At 43.3% G+C, this 22413-nt stretch overlaps 1 protein-coding gene across 1 annotated transcript in view; it reads left to right on the forward strand.

Annotated features, from left to right (window-relative positions):
- The window catches only part of GRIN2B (glutamate ionotropic receptor NMDA type subunit 2B), a 434051-nt gene extending 413196 nt beyond the window's left edge, over positions 1–20855 (forward strand). Inside the window, exons 10-13 of the mRNA XM_033222803.1 lie at positions 10154–10314; positions 12106–12293; positions 14810–15048; positions 17420–20855. Coding sequence (XP_033078694.1) covers positions 10154–10314; positions 12106–12293; positions 14810–15048; positions 17420–19276 — 2445 coding nt within the window. The 3' untranslated portion in view covers positions 19277–20855. The remainder of the gene's footprint in view (positions 1–10153; positions 10315–12105; positions 12294–14809; positions 15049–17419) is intronic.
- The last annotated feature ends 1558 nt before the right edge of the window (positions 20856–22413 follow it).

The raw sequence follows: 22413 nt of genomic DNA on the forward strand, positions 1-22413 counted from the left end.
CTCCCTTTCTGGCAGTAGCAAAATGTCATCAGATTCATCAGCGGCCCAGGAAGAGAACAGAGTTAATTTGGGCAATTTTCCTATATACGGGTAGCTTCTAACTACATTCTGTAATGCTATTGTTTCCATAATTCAGCCATGCCTTTTGAATGAATTTGAACAATACTCTTTCCAATGAATACTTTATAATGAAATATAACAATTATTTTGTATTCCTCTTACCTCCATTCCAGATTCTTTCGTGAAGGTGAAGGGTTTAACTTTCTAATCTTTCACCATATCCACAGCCAGTTTGTTTTAGGGGGTCTTGGGGGGCCACTCTGGGCCCCATGTTTTGAAATGGAGAATTTGTAGTGGGATGCTGTACCTTATTTCTCCTCTTGGAACATTGTTAAAATTCAGTTTCAAAGCTAAGTGGCTTGTTTATTGAGTCACACCGTTAATAAGTGGTAGAGCTCAGATTTGAACTTAGATCTTTGAGCCCATAACCCATATGTTTACTTACTGTTTTATCACTAATTTTTTTTTTTTTTGAGACAAAGTCTCACTCTGTCAACCAGGGTGGAGTGCAGTGGCATGATTTCGGCTCACTGCAACCTCTGCCTCCCAGATTCAAGCAATCCTCCTGTCTCAGCCTCCCAAGTAGCTGCGACTACAGGTGTGCTCCACCACATCTGGCTAACTTTTGTATTTTTAGTAAAGACAGGGTTTTGCCATGTTGGCCAGGCTGGTCACAAACACCTGACTTCAGGTGATCCGCCAACCTCAGCTTCCCAAAGCACTGGGATTACAGGCGTGAGCCACCATGCCTGGCCAAGATTGTCTTTTCAATGTAAGCACAGATTACCTCCTTTTCACATCTGTCCCAAGCACTTATGGGCCGTGGAACAGTGAAGGAGCTCATGCTCTCAGAAAGTCTACTCCTTGTATGGTCACCTGACCTCCTTCTTCCCGCATTGGGCCCAACAAGGGATTATGGTAGAAGAGGAGAGAGAAGGTGCTTCCTCCAGCCACTTCCTCCCCTCTTCAGATGCTACCCAGAGTCTGGAGTCACACATACATATCCCTTCACCCTAGCTGGGCCATAGGGCATTATTATGGAAGATTTGGTGATGGGCAACACAGTTTGGTGCAACATCCCTGGGCTAAGGAAGATAATATCAGTTGCTGTACTTGCTTGGTAGTTCCTGGAAAAACTGAGAAGATCGAAAGATAGAAGAGTTGTAAAAAGACTTTAGGAGCATGGGGCATGTGACTCATCACTCCCATCCCTGAATATTTACCTTAGAGAAATGAAAACATGTTCACTCAAAAACCTGTACATAAATGTTTACAGCTGCTCTACTCACAGTTACCTGAAAGTAACTCAAATGTCCTTCAATAGATAAATGGATCAACTGGTGCATTCACATAATGGAATACTACTCAGCAATATGAAGGAATGACCTGCAGATACATGCAAAGGCCTGGAGATGAATCTCAAAGGCATTATCATAAGTAAAAAAAGCCAGTCTCAAAAGGTTATGTACTATAGGATTCCATTTATATGACATTTTAGAAAAGGCAAAACTATGGGATAGAGTGGCTGGAGGTTAAGAGCAAAGGGAGTGTGTGACTTGAAAGGAGTGGCACCAGGGAGCTTTTGAGTAATGGAATTGTTTTGTGTCTTGATTGTGGTGGTGACTGCAAGATTCCATACGTGGTTAAAATTCATGACAATAAAAGTCAATAATTTAAAAATACTATTAAAATATAAAATAGGGTAATGACAATAACAATAATAACAGGAGGGTGCTGAATAGGTAAAAATGTGGTGTCTTCAGAATTCTGACATGCTGCCACCTCATAATTAGTAACCCAGGCCCAAAGCCATTCACATCTCCTAAGCCTTTCCCACCTTTTCTCTTGGGTGCCTGGAAGGGCTGAGTGGCATTTGGGCATTGATTCTTTTTGTGATGCAAATGTAAAATCAGAAGTAATGGAATGAATATTTATGTGTAGGATTGTCAAGCTTTGAAGACAAAAGCCCCCAGATTCCATATCTCATATGGATGGATCCCTGCAAATAGGATGTCCAATATCCACCTCCGCAAGGTCACAGCACCTGTTTGTCCTAATCTGCATATGCTGATGGGACACAGACTGAATGAGCAGAGCCATTTTGCAGGGAAGCCAACTACCCAAGAAGGAAGTTCCTCACCATCCTCTTCACTTTAGCAGAGCTGCTTTCATTTTTGTGCTGTCATTTACCGGATCTGACTCTGATCATCGTCCTTGGGACTGTGTGACAGCTGATCAGGTGATGGCCTTGACTGGTGGTCAGAATGACCACTGCTTGTACACCATCAGTATTTAGGACCTTTGTGGTTTTGTTTTCAGAACCTGCTCTTCTCCTGGTGCCAGGACCTCAAAGTATGTTTCTTCATTCTCACCCTGGAAACTAACCAGGTTGGAGGAGGAGTCTTAAAGCAGAGCGTTCCTCTAGTGTAAATTGATGTTAACGCCCCATCTTCACCCTTTCAAATCCAATCCACCCTCCCTGCCAGCTTCAATTCAGCCTCCTTCTAGAAACCTTTCAGGAAATGTATATGTCAATGGTGTGCACCTCTGTGGTTTTGTATGTTAGCTAGTAGTGTAGGGACATATCTGATGACATGTCTGTTCCTTCTTATCTGACTGTAGCACCCATACCCTCACCAGAGCTCAGGGCCTCCTCAGCTCTTGTCTCTCCATCTTACTCCTTTCAACCTGTTTTTCACACCAGCACCTGGGGACTTTTTCTAACACAAAAACCCAATCTTGTCATTCTGGCAGAGTTCCTCAGTTGCTTCCAATGGTGATCATGAAGATGATGATGACGATGATGATGCTAGTAATAATGATAGTAACAATAGCTAACATCGTATCTTTATCAGCCAGGCACAGTGCCAATACTTTGCCCAGATTGACTGGTTGAATACTTAAACTTTATGAGGTAGGTGCTATTAGCAGCCTATTGTACAAATGTAGAAACTGGGGTACAGAGAAGTTAAGTGAGTTGATCAAGGTCACACAGCTATCAAGTGGCATAGCTGGGATCTGAATCAGGCAGCTTAACTCCAGAAGCTCTGTTTCTCATCCCTTAGATTATGAACTTTAAACTCCTTTGCACAGAATTCAACTTTCTTTGTGATCCAGGCCCTGCTTCCTTCTTCAGCTGTGTCAGCCTCCTGTCACCATGGCCATACCTGCTAGGCTCTGGCAACGATAAGCTGCTTGTGGTCTCTGATCATGCCCAGTCTCTCTCACCATCTTGTGTCTTTGAACACTCGTCTCTATCTAGACATCATTTTGCTCCTCTTGTTCAAATGGTTAAGTCTTAGCCCCAGTGCACAGGCTCTGGGATACCATTGAGACAGCCCCTGTGTTCTGTTCTCCCACTGCTGGGGGGGGCACAGCTGCTCATACCACCCGCCCCATTATTTATAGCCCCTGGTCACACCAAGCTTGTCCTCCCATGTCAGAGTCTCTGCGTTTGCTGTTTCCTGAGCCTGATACACTTTCCCCCTAGTCTTTGTATGCCTGGTTCTTTCTTATCATTCAGGTCTTAGTTCAGATGCCACCTTCTCAGAGAGGCCTTTTCAGGACAACCAGTCTAAACTTGTTCTCCTACCAATCACTTTTTGTCCTATTACACTGTTTCCATTTCTTCCTAGCACTTCATTTTCACTATTTGAAATCATCTGTTTCCCTCACCTATTGCTACACAGCAAACTAGCCCGACACTTAGTGGCTTAAAGCAAGAAGATTTTATTGTATTTTACTGTTTTGTGGGTCAGATATTTGGGAAGGGCTTGGCTGAGTGATTCTTCTACTTTGTGTAACATTGACTGATAGTCAGTGGGAGGCTGGGCTGGGCTGCAGAGTCCATAATGGCTTTACTCTAATGCCTGGTGCCCTGACTGGAATGGATAGAAGTCCAGGGCTCAGCTAGGACTGCAGATGCGAACACCTGTAGGTGGAATCTCCAGCATGGTGGCCTCAGGGTTGTTGGACTTCTAACATGGTACACCGATTCCCTCAGAGCCAGGTTCCCAAAGGCCAAGGTGGAAGCTGCAAAGCTTCTTCTGCCCTTGCCTCAGAAGTTCCAAAATGTTACTTCTGCCACCTTCTACTGGTTGAGCAAGTCACCTAGGCCAGCTCAAAATCAAGGTGGGGAGGGGACATGGACCTCTTTTTCATAGAGTGGCAAATAATTTGTGGCTTTTAGTCAACCCTAGGGGAGGCTGAGGTGGGAGGATTGCTTGAGGCTGGGAGTTCAGTACCAACCTTTACAACATGGAGAGAGCCCATCTCTACAAAAGATTGCTTAGGAATTTAAAAAATAAAAAACAGGCTTACTATTTGTCTCTCTTCTTTATAATGTGAACTCCTTGAAGGCAAGATCATACTCTTCTGCAATAATGCATCCTCAGCACCTCCTCTGTACACAATAAACACCAACAAATACTTGCTGAATGCTTGTATAAATGAATGAAATGAATAAATAAATGAAATGAAAATAAATGAACGAAAAACTGAATGAATATCTATATTTCTGACTTTCTGTAATGGAAACTTCTTGAAAACTGGGTCTGATTTTTTTCATCTTTGTATCTCTGTTCCTAATACAGTCTCCTGCACTAATAGATGCTGGGCAAATATTTGCCAAATGAATGGATGCATTTTAATTATCATAGTTAAAGGAGATAATGTAACTTATACCCAGTACATACATAGGTATTGAATAAGAGTGGCAATTATTAATGACTTACAATGCCTAATACATAGGAAAATCAATTTATATTTTTATTTCACAATTTTAAAAATGGACCAGATCCGTACTTCCCTGATTTGCTCCTCTCTTCCTTTCTTTCTCCAGCAGGCTGTATGAGAAGCTCTCTAGTGGGGAGGTGGCAGCCAAAAGAGTCCAGGACCCTAATGTCTGCTCATCTCTGGGTGGGGGCCTTGACTCCTGGCCCTTGAGCACCTTTCTCCTTGCATGGCTGCCAAGACTAATTCACTTTGAGGTCATTAAAATGGAGGCTGAGATGATCTGAACAGCTCAGAGGCCTGAATTCTGATTCCCTGCTGCTCTCCAGGAGAATCAAATGAGATTACAGTTCTCTTAACATTCTGGCATTGTTTTGCCCTTGTGCAAGTGCACACTCACAGCAATTGCTTGAAGCCCTGTGTTAAATGCAGTGGGAAGGATGGGAGTTGGCATTTGATTTGCCACAAAAGGAAGGATAGTCTCACTACGTGGCCCCACTTACAGCCTGTGGCTTCACTCCCTAGTAGGCAGGAAGTAGGACTGTTCAGCTAGCATTTCAACTGGCAAAGGGAAGGCCATACTCAGAGGCCAAGTCTCAGCTTGTCCTCCCACTATACTGTGTGGGCTTGAACAACTTGTTTGATCTCTTCAGGGCTTCGGTTTCCTCATCTATGAAATGGGGCCCTCCCTGTCTGTGTTATTTTCCTATCCAAATCTGTGTTGATTGATCATTCCAATCTGGGTGACTCCTAGAAAAAGATTCCACATTCAAGGAAGCTCTATGGCCAAAGGTGATTAATAAAGAGTACTGGGCCCGGCGTGGTGGCTCTTGCCTGTAATCCTAGCACCTTGGGAGGCCAAGCAGAGTGGAACGCTTGAGGCCAGGAGTTGGAAACCAGCCTGGCCAACATGACGAAACCCTGTCTCTACTAAAAGTACAAAAATTAGTGCTGTGTGGTGGCTCACATCTGTAGTCCCAGCTACCGGGGAGGCTGAGGTGGGAGGATCACCTGAGCCTGGGAGGTTGAGGCTGAGGTTTCAGTGAGCCAAGATCACAACACTGCACTCCAGCCTGGGTGACAGAGTAAGACTCTGTTTCAAAGAAAAAAAAAAGTAAAGAGTACTGTATACATTTCCCTACTTTGAAATCAGACTGAGTTTAATTCAATTACTGAGCTCCCTGATACATTAGGCTTTTAAATTTGTTTAAAAATTATTTTTTCAGGGTCCTCCCTGTTCTATTAATGTTAAGACTTCTGGTTCTTGACAGTGCTAAATTTTTCTCCTTCCCAAAGCCCTAGAAAGCACTGATTGCCACTCAGGCTACACTAGTGCTATATAATGCCTTACAACTTGGGGTAAGTTTTATTACAAGGGCATTTATTGGAAGCATGACGATATATGGAAAATCTTCTTCTTCCCCATGGCCTCCCTAAACAGTTATCCATGAATGTGAATTTTAGTACAGTTCAAGTTCCAATGACAGCATAAAAAATCTCTGTTTTATGTAAACTTCATAGATCTCACCAAACTGAGACAAGAATTTTCAAAAGAAAAAGCAACTCACTGCTTTGGCTAATTCTGGGGCAATGTTCTCTCCTTGTTGGCCTCCAGACTGGCCTAGTTTAAGGAACAAATTAGAGAATAAGAATTTTCAATCTTAGGGAACATTGCCTTACATAGGACAATTTTAAATGTTAGAATTTCATCTCCATAGAAGCAACTAAGAATTTTGAGAATCCATCATGTGCCAGTTTTTAAGTATTTTTTTACATATTATCTTATTCATTAAAATAATACTTCCAGAAAAGAGGGTAGGTCCATAAATTCAAGTAATTTGCCCATGTTCATGCAGCTGGCCTGAGACAAAGCTGAAATCCCAATTCAAATTCTCTAAGACCAGCACTTCCTCCTTCTTCCCCAGTACTGACTGCTTGGTTTCTCTGATTATTTTGATGATGATGATGATGATGATGATGATTTATTTGTTTGTTTGGAGACAGGGTCTTGCTCTGTCACCCAGGCTGAAGTGCAGTGGCACAATCTTGGCTTACTGCAACCTCCACCTCCTGGGCTCAAGCAACCCTTACACCTCAGCCTCACAGGTAGCTGGGACCACAAGCGCATGCCATCACACATGGCTAATTTTTATATTTTTGGTAGAGGTGGGATTTCACCATGTTGGCCAGGCTGGTGTCAAACTCCTGAGCTCAAGTGATCCACCCACTTTGCCCTTCCAAAGTGCTGGAATTACAGGCATCAGCCACTGCACCTGGCCTGATTATTTTCATTTGAAAGATGCCTTAACTATATAAGTCTTGCTATGTTATTATCTAATTCCTTTAGTGTTTTAATAGCTTCAATTTATTTTCAAATACTTCCTCCCAATTGGTGGCTTATCTTTTTTATGATTTTAACTGCATCTTTCAAAAAGAAGTTCTTATTTTTATGTACTCCAATTTATTGTTTACCTTTTTTTGGTGGATTGCACTTTTGGTGTTGTAGCTAAGAAATCTCTGTCCAACTCAAGATTACAAATATTTTCTCCTATATTTTCTACAAGTTTTATAATTCTAGCATTTACATTTTAGGTATATGATCCACTTTAAGTTCTGTGTATCTTATGAGGTGTGAAATGAAGTTCCTTTTTAGCAAACAGATATCTACTTATTCCAACACCATTTGTTAATGGCCATTCTCTCTCCACTGAATTGCCCTTGTACCATATATGTGTGGCTCTGTTAGTGGGTACTCTATCCTATTCCATTGATCTGACTCTATGCTAATGCCACACTGTCGTGATTACTGTAGCTTTATAATGAATTGTAAAGCCAGGTAGTGTATATCCTTTAACATTTTTTTTCCCTTTTTCAAAGTGATCTTGGCTATTCTAGACCCTTTATCATTTCTTTAGCTTTTATTTATTCAGGGATACAATTACAAAACAGAATTTAGAAATCTAAAAATAATTTAAAATTAAAAATTGCTATATAAAAAGCTGTATGAAAACTGCCTATAATGTAGCTTCATCAGGAAGTGAGGCCCTCTGGGCACTGGATTCCATTTAGTTAACGTAAAATTGTTGCATATACCTTGCATGGATAGCCATTTTTTCAGAAAAATTAAAGTATAATCATTTATACCAGAATTGTATTGGACATGATTGCAATTTTCATTGATGTTTCAGAAAATCCCTTGGGCCCTAGAGTATCTTAGTCATTATAAACATAATTGTCATTGTCCTAGTATTGTGGGGAATTACTGATTAAAGGGAGTTAATTAGTTGTATTGCTGTCTACCATCGTTATTTACTCTACTTTTGATTTGGGGAATGCCTTTCTTCAAACATCTGAAGTGTTATATTTGATAGTGATATGCAAAGCATTCTGGGTCTGTCTCTTCCAATAAAGCATATCCCTATTTACTTTAAACTTGCTATCTGCTGGAGACAGTGAGGAGTGACTATTAATTAGGCGAATTTAGCTCTGATCTGTTAGCTATCAATGCCACTGTGTGATGTGGAGCAAATTACTTACCCTCTTTGGGTTTCATCATTTGTGAAATGAAAGGCTTGGGCTAGTTAACCCTGAGTGGCCCATTTGGCTCTAGATTTTTCTTACTCTTTTGTAGTGTTTTTATCCACTTAAAAATTATAACCCCTTTCAAAACTTTTAATGTCAAAAAGCTCTGTGATGAGTCAGAGGGGGAGCTTTCTCAGTCAGGAAGTAGTAGTTGTTTGATGCGTCACAGATTGCCTACCACCACTGCATGACTCTACTTTTAACTGTGGCCAGCACTGAGCAATTAAGATGGCATTTATGGCTCCTGGTGCTGAGATATTTTGTGGCCCATGGAACTCCCATATTCTAAGAAGGAAAATAATTTCTTCTAATCCCAAGCAATTCCAAAGCTTCAGAGTTCTCCTGAGTTGGCAGGTTAGATTTTCAAATGTATCTCCAAAGTAAATGGTACTATTACTTGAAACCAAGAGGACTTCAAATAGCTTCATTGTCGTTCCGATGCCAAAGCACAGCACAGCTACAATGATCACTGCTGTACTAATGGAATAAGAAGCTTAGAGAGCTAGTTTACTAGGAGATGCAGAATAGAGACCCAAGTTAAAAATAATATAAGAGAACATTTAGTGGGCACTTACTGTGTGCCAGGTGCTGTGCCAAGCACTTCATATGAATTATATTAGTTAATTCTCACAATAATATTGAAAACTAGGCATTATCATCTCCTTCTTACAAATGAGGACAGGATGCACAGAGAGTTTATGCTACTTGTCCAAGGTCACACAGTGGTAAGTGGTGGAGCTGGTCTTCAATCCGTATGTTTCAATCTAGAGTTTAAACTCTTAGTGATGACATCAGAGACTAGCTAGCACATTTAAAGAGTAATTGCATGTGTAGGATTACAGTGATCTAGACAAAGAATAACCCATTCTGATGGGTCACTTTTGGGTAGACTTGATGGAAGAAAGAATTCACAGAAGATTTCTTGAAGAAATTGTTTTGAGTTTTGTTTTGAAACGAAAGATGTAAATTGGCCTAGAGAGATAGATGAGTTGGCACTGAGGAGATGGACTATATGAGGCCATGAAGACACAAATGAACAAATTTTGTGTTCAGGAAGCAACATAAAGACTTACGCATTGCAGAGCGATAGCCAGAAATAAAACTGATGTCATAGGGATGAAAATCCAAGAGGTTTCACTTTATTATAATAGGCACTGGAGATGCACTCTCAGTCTCAAGCAAGAAAGGGAACATAATTAAAATTGTCTTTGATTGTACAGTTTATCCTACAACTCATGTGGGATAAATATGAGCTTTGAGTGCATCAGGGAAGGTCAAAAGAAAATTTCTTAGCAAAACATATTTGATACTCAACAAATTATCTTCAGGAGTACCACATAGCTCACCTCACTAAGGCCCTATGGCCAAAATAGTGCAATGACTGTGTATTTGGGCCTTTAAGAGACCTTAATACAGATTTTACATAATTTTTAGAAATAAAGGTGACTAGTCCACCTCAGTTAAGCCACCAGCACATTCCTTTGGCCCATCAACACTGGTATTGTGTAGTGTACACAGAAGGGTTATAGATTAAAGTCAGGGTTGGGCAAATAGAAATCTCTCAACAATATGTACTAAATTGAATTGAATTGAAGTCTGCTTTCAGATAGCAATGGCTGCTCCTGAATGAGGGCTAATGTATTTGGTGAGGTATAGTTGGGTCCCTTCCATTATAAATCCACTAATGCTAACTTAATGTCTCTTCACATTTTCTAAAATGACTTTTCTCTCTCTCTCTCCCTCCATCTCCCTCTGTCTCTATCTGTCTTTCTCTCTCCAGTTCCAGAGACCTAATGACTTCTCACCCCCTTTCCGCTTTGGGACCGTGCCCAACGGCAGCACAGAGAGAAATATTCGCAATAACTATGCAGAAATGCATGCCTACATGGGAAAGTTCAACCAGAGGGGTGTAGATGATGCATTGCTCTCCCTGAAAACAGGGTAAGAACTGCTTCCAAGCCCAGAGTCCTTGATCTGTTTCTCACATTTATTAAGCATACTATTGAATCACATGCACTAGGTATACCATGGTTGGTATCATAAAATGTTAAAGAAGACTTCATTTGCTCTTTATGGATTTCCAAGTTAAATTTGATAGTATCACTTAGACCAGTGTACAAAGATTCCTCTGCTATTACTTACTTCTATGTATTTTTTACAAATTATTTTCTAGTTGCACAATGTAACCACGAAATAAGAGTGAAATAAATGTAGAAGTAGGAGGGCAGAGTGAAGGCTAAGGTATTTGTGCCGTGTATGAAATAAAGACCAGTTGTCTAAGAGGTGAAAATTATGGTTCTGGTGTCTTATGGACAATGGAGAAAGAAAAGGGGGAACGTGTAAATGTTTTTAGATAATTAACAGTAAGAATGTGTTGACTGATCTCCAGTGCCAGCTTGTGTTAACATACTCTGTCCTCTCGGAGTGTTTGTCCATTCATAGGAGTTCATGACCTACACATGTGTTGGCTTGCACAGTCCCAGCCAGATTGGTCCCTTTGTTCATTTGGCCTCCACAAGCTACAGCTATGGAAGATGATGGATAATGGAGCATTATAGATGTTGGGATTTGGAAGTCAAGGGGTCTTGTAGCTCATTTTCTTTGTTGTATGATGACTAAACAGCACTTGGACCTCCTCTCAATACCCTTGTAGCTCCAGCTCTGGAAAAGGCACCTAGATACATGGTTACGTAAAATACTGTTAGATTCTATGTTATCACCATAGATACGGTCACAAAAGATTTCAGAAGATGGGATTTGAGCTTGAAGGTAGGGCCACTTTGGGTATTCTGACCCCCTGCTACACCCACCATTCTCATTCATATCAGGGCTTTGGTTTTTTGGTGTTCCCCTTTCTATAGGTTACCTAACAAAGTGACTTAAGTAATAAAAATGAAGGGAATAATGGTGTTGCTTTTCTTTCTTGCAGACCTCTCTATTGCCTGTACAGCTATATCTAAATTTCTTTCTCTACCTTTGATATGTTTAAATGTTGGTTTTAAATATTGATTCATGCCTTCCTGCCCCTATGCCTGGTCTTACTCCCTTTTTTATGTATTTCTCCCTTGCAAAGCACAATACATAAAATGAAGTTATTTTATGTTTAGGAACTATATGCTGTAATTTATTTATTTGAGAGCTCTGAATTCTTCTGTATTTTGCCTTCTCTTGTAGTTTCACTCATCTGCTCTTACACAAGCCTGTGCTGCCACCACCTCAACCCCTCACCTCTATCCTTGTGCTGCACGACAGAATACTGGAAACTTCCTGACCACAAAAATAGCATTGCACATCTATTGAAACACAAACACCTACACTTATCCCCACTCCAGACTGTAATGAACTGAGAAATGAAAAATGTTATATAAATCTAACCCCATGCTATTTGTTGCTCGTTGCGGTGGTTACTTTTCATTATTTCTGTTATTATTTTTATTGATCCCTTTTTACTCCTTCTTCCTTTCAGACACAGTTTATGAGTTGGCTTCAGGCCCAACTTACATTCTCATCATTCCCAGTGGGAAGAAAAGAACTCCTCCTTTCAACCCAAAAGCACATAAAGAACAGCCTGGGATTTAGGCTTTAGATTCTGGCAGAGTTCCAACTTAAACCTTACTTTGAACCAATTCTCCACATAGTTTTCTGGAACCCTACTGCTTCATATTAATGGCCCCATAGGTAGTTTTGTTCTAAAATTCCTCCATTGGATTTGTTTGCTTTTTTCCTGTACAGGAAACTGGATGCCTTCATCTATGATGCAGCAGTGCTGAACTATATGGCAGGCAGAGATGAAGGCTGCAAGCTGGTGACCATTGGCAGTGGGAAGGTCTTTGCTTCCACTGGCTATGGCATTGCCATCCAAAAAGATTCTGGGTGGAAGCGCCAGGTGGACCTTGCTATCCTGCAGCTCTTTGGAGATGGTGAGTTCAAGAAAGGGAAAGTGCCCATTTGTCCTCTACTGATGGCCAGTCCAAAACATCAACCTTTTCCTTTCCTCTATTTATTTAACCTGTGCATTTCCAGAAAAGCATTTCACAGTATATTGTGTAGTTTTCAGGTATATATTAGTTTCTTATTGCTGCCATAACAAAGTGCCATGCACTGAGTGGCTTAAACAACAGAAATGTCTTGTCTCACAGTTTCAGAGAATAGACGTGTGAAATCACAGTGCCAGCAGGGGCAATCTCTTCTGGGGTCTGCAAGGGAGAATCTGTTTCATGCCTCTCCCATAGTATCTGGTGGTTTGCTGATAATCTTTGGCATTCCTCATCTTGTAGAAGCATACCACCAATCTCTGATTCATGTTCACGTGGTGTTTTACCAGTGTGCATGTTTTCCCTCTGCACATGTCTGTGTTTGAATTTCCCTTTTTCTTAAGAATGCCAGTCATATTAGATTAGGGGTTCACCCTACTCTGGCATGATCTCGGCTTAATTATGTTTGCAATGACTCTATTTCCAAATAAAGTCACATCCCAAGGTATTGGGGGTTAGGACTTCAACATATATATTTTACGGGGATGGTATAACATCTTTCACCCCATAATAAGGTGAAAGATGGCAGGGAGAGGATTGAAGCAGTTTGTCAAGGAGGTTTGTTTCTGGGTTGCAGGCTATAATCAAACCTTCAGGGATAAAGTAGGAGAACTGATATTAGATGTTTCATCCAGTCATCTCACATGTGGCCAAAATAATAGATGGAACTGTGGAAGGTCTCTGCTCTTTATGTGCCCAGAGGTAGGGCAGAGAAATAAACTTGCGGCCATCTATTCATTCTTCCTGCTCTCCCATCTTGCTCTTTCAGCTGGGTCCTCAGAGGCAGACATCCCCAGCTACTCCCCAGTATCATCCTGGCAGCAGACTGAGCTGCCAACTTGAGTTGAAAAAATCTCATCTTCTGTTTCATTATATTCCTGTCTTCTGCATCCCTCTTCACTTTATTGTACAAAGAAACTACTCTTTCTGCTAGAATCACAGAAACTAACTCAGTTATGAATGAGCAGCCAGACCCTACTTGGCTTCACCAGCCATCAGCCAAGTGGCTATCTCAATTATATCTGCAGAAGGTTTGCCGTTAAGGATGAGATCTTCAGCAGAAGACCACAGGTGGATTTTTAGAATCCAGGTGAAGTTGTCTGCTCCGCTAGTTAGGAGAATCATAGTTTAATCAAAAAAAAAAAAAGGAAAAAGTGATTTGATTAACATTGGAAACAGGCGAATGTTTTAAGTTAGAGTGTTACCAAGCCATTTTGGTATAAGAGCTTCTGTAATTTTAGTGTAGCTGTCACTCAAAGGCAATAATGGAGACTATACCCATCAGAAAGAGATGATTTGCAAAAGTTGCCAAAGCTTTAGTCAGATTATGCAAGCAAAGTTCAGTTTTTTAGCCAAACTAGAACTATTGGAATAGGCAATTTTCTCCATGAGATTTTCAGAATGCTTGTCTAGAACTAGATGCATTCTAGGGCACATGGTTTCTTTTACTTTCCTTTTGTCTGGGACCTCTTCCTACTTCCTAGTATCTGGTGAAGTGGAAAAAGGTCATTGAAATCTGACATGAATTAAAGCAATCAAAGCATGTTTAAACAATGTGTAAAGAAGGCAAGTCTGAATTTGGGAGTCTTATTTTATTCAAGCTTACTCCTCTTTGCTCTTTATTTTCTTCAACAAGAAATCAGTAAATCTGAGGGGCCCTAGGGAATCAATCGATCTCTCTGCCTCTCTCCTCCCTACCCAATCTGCTTTGCACAATTTTAAGGGCAATTCTCTGAATCACTCATTCGATTATGTTATTCCCCACTGTCCTTAATATTAAGTGCAGAATGCTTAATCTGATACTCTGGTCTTCAGCTCTCTCATATCAATCTTTTTTATTCAGCTTCTTTTGCCTACTATGTCTTTTTCTGTTTGAACTGTTCTGCATGCCTTTCCTTAAACAAGTGTTGTGTGTTCCCACCGATCATACTATTCCTGCTGATGGAGTGCCTTTTTGTACAACGTAAATTAAAATTCATCCATCCAGCATGCCCACTTCCAACTCCTACTTATTTCACGAAAACCCACTGGCCATGCTATCCACAGAATTACCGTCACACTTTGAACTCTTGTTACCTGCAGACAGCTTGTCATTGTGATTATTTATATGCCAATTTATACAGGCTAGATAATGGAGAGTGGGAGCAACGTCTCATGTGTTCATAGCGCCTGCAGTACTCACATGAAGTTTTTATTGAATGCTTACTGAGTATGTTGATGAATTAGCATATAATGGCATTAATAAGATTACCGTTAACTTCTTTCATTTCCTTTTTGTCTCCTTGTCTCTTTTCCTTTTACGTATCTTTCTCTTTCTTGCTCAATACCCCGCTTTTTCCCTTTTCTCTACTCCTTTCCTGTCTCCTCTTTTTATCTATTTTCCTTCTCTGTCCTTTCCCCAGGGGAGATGGAAGAACTGGAAGCTCTCTGGCTCACTGGCATTTGTCACAATGAGAAGAATGAGGTCATGAGCAGCCAGCTGGACATTGACAACATGGCAGGGGTCTTCTACATGTTGGGGGCGGCCATGGCTCTCAGCCTCATCACCTTCATCTGCGAACACCTTTTCTATTGGCAGTTCCGACATTGCTTTATGGGTGTCTGTTCTGGCAAGCCTGGCATGGTCTTCTCCATCAGCAGAGTAAGTGTTTTGATTTAAATGCCTAGAGCTTGTTAGGGACAGCTTAGCCTAGCACTGTGCAAAGCAGAGAGACCCAAGAGGACACTACCTCCACCCCCACGTTGCTCAAGCAAGAAACCACATCATGTATGTTTTCTCAGGAGTTTGTGTGATATGATTGCAAGCGGCTCAGAAAAGTGGGTGATACCCTATTTCCTTCAAGAAACAGCTTTCTGTGTGGGATTTGGGCATTTGGTTCTCTTTGGGAACTGACAGATCTGTCAAAATGGAAAATTTGGCTTTTTACCAAATGCCTTTCATCACCATTAGTTGGTTCTGTATAAACTGTATTAACTATCTAATCCTTTAAAAATGTACATTTCTGTTTAAATAATTATATGTAACATACCTCTCTTATTTTAACATACAAAGGTATATTATTAGTTGTTTCACTCTATGTTTTAACCATGTTCTCCATGGTTATGGAGAGTTAAAGAGCTTAACAGAACCTTCAGAAATAAGCTCTGACTCATAAGAAATTTACATTCCAGAAACTTCCCTAGTTGGAGCAAGAGTAAAAACTCTTAGGTCATTCTTTATTTAGGTCTCCTCTTCATTCCTAGTCCAAAATGAGACACTAGGAAGACAGTTTTGTGTATGAGCAGAAGGTCACAGGGAGAAGTTTCTTAAAAAGTGAGCTTCTTTTGATTTTGTTAATAAAGTGGAGAGACTAATTCATGAGAATGAATGAAGGTCTAGGTTCCAGATATGGCCAACTTTGACACAAATGGAGTTTTGTATTAATGAGAAAATTGATTTCTTGTTAAATTATTTCATGTTTTCATCTTTTTCCTATAGTATTTTACTGATAGAGAACAATTTCTCCATTTCCTCTCTGGCTGTGAGTTAATTCAGGCCATCAAGTGAGCTCAGAACAGGAGGATGGAACTTGGGGGTGGTGATGATCCCTGAGCCATGTTGCTTCCCTGGTAGCCCTTCCCTAAGATCTCAGATAGGGGAATGCCAGAAGCCATGGGAGCTGGTGATCTGTAATAAAAACCCCATTTATGATATTTGACACGATCAATGCCTCTATAGAGGAAAAAAGGCTTGGAATTTTCTCTTGACCTTAATCAGGAAGAGTTAGAAGAACTGGGAAAGTGGAATAACCTTACCTTGAAGATCTTCCATCTTGCTGAGGCCCTGTGGGACAATGAGACTTACCTTGTCTAAACCTTTCTTCTTTCCCATTTGGCTATGATTCTTCTAACCCTCTCCCCTCTCACTCCCACCCACTGAGACAACTTGCCTTTCCAAATTAGTCCCATTTGTTGTAATGACACAATTCAAACAATCTCTTTTCAAATACTTTCCCTAGCCAGGGAGAAAAGTTCCAAGTTTGTCCACCTTTCCAGGCAGGGAGCAAGATGTGAGCAGGAGGTTGGCTTGACTTTAGAATCAAACATACTGAGCCCTCCAGGAACCCAGCCCATTGCCTCTCCTGCACAGTGTCCTTCAAAGCCCTGTACAAGAAGCTGTACATAGGGAGCTCTCGATCAATACTAATTTGTTAAGATGTTAATTATTGATGATAATATTAAGTGAGTGAGAAAGTATAAGAAGGACAACAGGAACTAAAGAGAGAATAAGTGAGAGAATTCAACAAGGGAGTTATTTATTCCTATTTAGTACTGGCTGTTTGTCCCAATTCTTCCCTCCCACAGTGTAGAACACAGCAGGAGAAAAATCCTTCATTGACCCCAGGGCTTCCTAATTCTCTCTTTCTGTGAATTTTGTTCATGCTTGGCTCAAGAAGAGAATTGCTCAGCTGTTATTTGGTGACCGAAATTCTAAAACCTGCTTAAAATTTGTCAGGGCTGGAAAACAGTGGCAATTGTGAGCTACTGAGCTCCCCTGTGCTTTACTGTCAGCCAGGTGTGGCCAGCCACAGCAGAGCAACCTCAGCGTCCATAGAGCATGGCCGTTTATTTCCAGAAGACTGACAATATTTTTTGCTATGGGTTGATATCATGGCCTCATTTTTAAGATGTGAAAATCTAGGCATAGAAAACCACAGTAAGTCAACAGTGAAGTTGAGGCAAAAATGCCATATCTTATGATTCCAGTCCCTTTGCTCAAGTTACTGGGTGTGACCATGCCCCCTCTCTGATGGCCAGGTCACTGACTTCGTCTCATGACATGACAGTCACCAAATTCAGGGGTATAAATTAGACAAGCTTCTAGCCACATCTAATAGTATATTAGACTATTCGCTTCATGCTTTCCCTGATTTTTTCTTATCCAGTTGGGGCAATTATTGGTGGGAGAGTGTTTTTTGTGGTCATTTCTAGCCTCTCTGGAGATCTAACCTGTCCCCACGTTCTTGCTTCAGGGCATCTACAGCTGCATCCATGGGGTGGCGATCGAGGAGCGCCAATCCGTAATGAACTCCCCCACCGCAACCATGAACAACACACACTCCAACATCCTGCGCCTGCTGCGCACAGCCAAGAACATGGCTAACCTGTCTGGTGTGAACGGCTCCCCGCAGAGCGCCCTGGACTTCATCCGAAGGGAGTCATCCGTCTATGACATCTCGGAGCATCGCCGTAGCTTCACACATTCTGACTGCAAATCCTACAACAATCCGCCCTGTGAGGAGAACCTCTTCAGTGACTACATCAGTGAGGTGGAGAGAACGTTCGGGAACCTGCAGCTGAAGGATAGCAACGTGTACCAAGATCACTACCACCATCACCACCGGCCCCATAGCATCGGCAGTGCCAGCTCCATCGATGGGCTCTACGACTGTGACAACCCACCCTTCACCACCCAGTCCAGGTCCATCAGCAAGAAGCCCCTGGACATCGGCCTCCCCTCCTCCAAGCACAGCCAGCTCAGTGACCTGTACGGCAAATTCTCCTTCAAGAGCGACCGCTACAGTGGCCACGATGACTTGATCCGCTCCGATGTCTCTGACATCTCAACCCACACCGTCACCTACGGGAACATCGAGGGCAATGCCGCCAAGAGGCGTAAGCAGCAGTATAAGGACAGCCTGAAGAAGCGGCCCGCCTCGGCCAAGTCCCGCAGGGAGTTTGACGAGATCGAGCTGGCCTACCGTCGCCGACCGCCCCGCTCCCCTGACCACAAGCGCTACTTCAGGGACAAGGAAGGGCTACGGGACTTCTACCTGGACCAGTTCCGAACAAAGGAGAACTCACCCCACTGGGAGCACGTGGACCTGACCGACATCTACAAGGAGCGGAGTGATGACTTTAAGCGTGACTCGGTCAGCGGAGGAGGGCCCTGTACCAACAGGTCCCACATCAAGCACGGGGCAGGTGAGAAACACGGCGTGGTCAGTGGGGTCCCTGCACCTTGGGAGAAGAACCTGACCAACGTGGAGTGGGAGGACCGGTCCGGGGGCAACTTCTGCCGCAGCTGTCCCTCCAAGCTGCACAACTACTCCACGACGGTGACGGGTCAGAACTCGGGCAGGCAGGCGTGCATCCGGTGCGAGGCTTGCAAGAAAGCAGGCAACCTGTATGACATCAGCGAGGACAACTCCCTGCAGGAACTGGACCAGCCGGCTGCCCCGGTGGCGGTGACGTCAAACGCCTCCACCACTAAGTATCCTCAGAGCCCGACTAATTCCAAGGCCCAGAAGAAGAACCGGAACAAACTGCGCCGGCAGCACTCCTACGACACCTTCGTGGACCTGCAGAAGGAAGAAGCAGCCCTGGCCCCACGCAGCGTAAGCCTGAAAGACAAGGGCCGATTCATGGATGGGAGCCCCTACGCCCACATGTTTGAGATGTCGGCTGGCGAGAGCACCTTTGCCAACAACAAGTCCTCAGTGCCCACTGCCGGACATCACCACCACAACAACCCCGGCGGCGGCTACATGCTCAGCAAGTCGCTCTACCCTGACCGGGTCACGCAAAACCCTTTCATCCCCACTTTTGGGGACGACCAGTGCTTGCTCCATGGCAGCAAATCCTACTTCTTCAGGCAGCCCACGGTGGCGGGGGCCTCGAAAGCCAGGCCGGACTTCCGGGCCCTTGTCACCAACAAGCCAGTGGTCTCGGCCCTTCATGGGGCCGTGCCAGCCCGTTTCCAGAAGGACATCTGTATAGGGAACCAGTCCAACCCCTGTGTGCCTAACAACAAAAACCCCAGGGCTTTCAATGGCTCCAGCAATGGGCATGTTTATGAGAAACTTTCTAGTATTGAGTCTGATGTCTGAGTGAGGGAACAGAGAGGTTAAGATGGGTACGGGAGGGTAAGGCTGTGGATCGTGTGATGCGCATGTCACGGAGGGTGACGGGGGTGAACTTGGTTCCCATTTGCTCCTTTCTTGTTGTTTTAATTTATTTATGGGATCCTGGAGTTCTGGTTCCTACTGAGGGCAACCCCAGTGACCAGCACCATCTCCCCTCCTTTTCACAGTTCTCTCCTTCTTCCACCCCTATCAGCCATTCCTGTTCCCATGAGATGATGCCATGGGCCCTCTCAGCAGGGGAGTGTAGAGCGGAGAAAGGAAGGGCTGCATGCGAGCTTCCTCCTGGTGTGGAAGAGCTCCTTGACATCCTCTTTGAGTGAAGCCGGGAGAACCAAAAAGAGGCTATGTGAGCACGAAGGTAGCTTTTCCCAAAACTGATCTTTTCATTTAGGTGAGGAAGCAAAAGCATCTACGTGAGACCATTTAGCACACTGCTTGTGAAAAGAAAGAGGCTCTGGCTAAATTCATGCTGCTTAGATGACATCTGTCTAGGAATCGTGTGCCAAGCAGAGGTTGGGAGGCCATGTGTGTTTATATATAAGCCAAAAAATGCTTGCTTCAACCCCATGAGACTCGATAGTGGTGGTGAACAGGAACAAAAGGTCATCGGTGGCGGAGTGGATTCTTGAACAAACTGGAAAGTACGTTATGATAGTGTCCCACAGTGCCTTGGAGGCAAGAGCAGGTGGATTGTGCATGCATGTGTGTTCATGCACACTTGCACCCACGTGTAGTCTGGTGCCTCAAGAGAAGGCAACCTTGACTCTTTCTGTTGTTTCTTTCAATATCCCCAAGCAGTATGATTGTTTGGCTTATATACAGACAGAGATGGCCATGTGTTACCTGAATTTTGGCTGTGTCTCCCTTCATCCTTCTTGAATAAGGAGAACGAAAATTCTTGATAAAGAAGAATCCATGGTCTAGACAAAAAAAAAAGGTGGTGAGCAATCCTGCAAGAGCAAGGTGCAAAAACAAGTCCTCGGTGGTTGGCAGTTTTTTCAACCAGTTTGAACCAAGAACTTTCCAGGAAGGCTAAAGGGAAACAGAATTTTCACAGCCACGATTCTTTTGCCCACACTTGAGAGCAAAAGATTCTACAAAGCTCTTTTGAGCATTTAGACTCTCGACTGGCCAAGGTTTGGGGAGGAGCAAAGCCACCTTTGAAGAATTAAGGAGTCGTGTATGGTAGGGTAAGTGAGAGAGGGGGATGTTTCCAATGCTTTGATCCCTTCTTACTTAACCTGAAGCTAGAAGAGCAGGCTTCTTCCCCCAAAACTGATTACAACTGCTGTGGAGCAGACAGTTAAGAGAAATGAACTTGACAATTAAGAGAAATGAGCTTCACTCCATGAGTGTAGCTCAGGAGGTACGAAGAGAGGGGAAGAGACTTGGCAATGGGAGAGGGGGGCAGAGAGGGATCCTCCACCACCTCTTTGGGCCTGGCTCCCTGGGAATGTGACTTGAGCCCAGAGTGAACACTCTTGATAGAAGCCCTTCCACCTTCCTGCAACACCTTGTTTCCCTCTCAGATTGTACCATTGAGGAATAAAAAAAAAGATATACATGTATAAAACTCCAGGGATGAGGGTACCGGCAGACATGATGCTCCCTTCACTTAACATTGGAAAATTGAGAAGGGAAATGAATATGTGTCATGGCCGGTCCTGAAACTTGGGGTAGGGCTATTCTATGGGTCAGTTCCACTGTCCTGCCATCCTCCCCTACATAGGGTGGCATCCAGAGCGCCCCGGGTCTGTGTGGAAGCTTGACTACAGGATCGCCATGTTGCACACAGGACACATAAACCAGAAAGGTGCTCATCCTCCTCTGGAAGGAAGCTGCCATGTCTCTTCAAGTCATTCCCTCCAGGGCTGCTCTTCACCCCTGTTTGCCCTCACTCGCGACCCTTCCTCATCCCGTCCTTGACTGCTGTCCCCGACCCTCCTCCTTGATTTTTACCTCAGTATCTTTCATTTTAAAGCCAACTGAAGGCCTTGTAAAGCTTTGTTTTCTTTCTAAAATGAACATGGGGGCAAGGGGCTGAACCTCTCACAGATTTGGAGAGAGGGGCACGGAGTGCTTTACCTTAGATAACAGGAAAGACTGAGAGAGGACAGAGGGCGTGAGGCACCTCCAGGAGGAAGAAAGTGAAGGGCCACGTAAACACCGCTTCGCCCTGACTCTGTCCAGGGGTCAGGGACTCATCCCCTCATCTTCCTCTTACCTCACCCCTTTCAAACAAAAAACCAAACCAACTAACCTAGCGAACAGCAATCTAGAACCAAGGGAGCTCTCTCAGCCTCCGCTGGCAACAGAAATCAAGATGGTGTTTATTTCATATGTAAATATTTTGTTTTCTAATTTTGTATAGATAAAGTGTTCTCTTGTGAGTATTCAGGGTGTTGGGCTGGAGGGAGTGGGGTGGGGATGGGAACGAGAGGGAAAAAGTGTTTTGTTATGGGTTTTCATTTTCCACTGGGGGAATTGTTTTGTATGGCTTTTGCTTCAGGGTATCTGGAAAAAGTGAATGCCCATGGAGGCCACTATGGTGAAAAAGCCAGGGGAAAGTAATTTGTGTCCATTCCCCCACCCCCAGCAAACCAGTCTTCTTACTGGTTTGTGAAAAATGTTCATGCACTTTGGCCAGGGCTTTACATAGGGTTCAGTTTGGCTCTATGCAAACCCCAGGTCTGACTCCTATCCTTCTAGGTAGACCCTAGGTTACCGCATTCCATGCAAAGACAGGCTGGTGGCACCATATTTCCTCTGTCAGTACCTAGGGTAGGAAAGATTCCCAAAAGGGCTTAAACAGAATTAAGGTCAAATTAACTTCCCGTTCTTGGTGTGACTGAAAGGTTTCAGGAAGCTCAATCCTGAGAAATCTCCCAGTGGCCTCCTCTGATGCTGAAACAATCATCTCAGTCATCTGAGTCTTTTCTTCCTTAGGACCTGGGCGCTGACTCACTCCCTGCCCCACCTCCACCCTCAGAAATCAGCCTGGCAAACACACCTGGAAAAATCTCCACTAACTCTACTTTTTGAAGCATGTGATATCTGGTTATCACATAACCAGAGAGGTAGTGCTGGATATGTGTCTTACA

The sequence above is a fragment of the Trachypithecus francoisi genome, unplaced genomic scaffold (genome assembly GCF_009764315.1).
Source record: "Trachypithecus francoisi isolate TF-2019V2 unplaced genomic scaffold, Tfra_2.0 Lachesis_group11, whole genome shotgun sequence".
NCBI lineage: Eukaryota > Metazoa > Chordata > Mammalia > Primates > Cercopithecidae > Trachypithecus > Trachypithecus francoisi.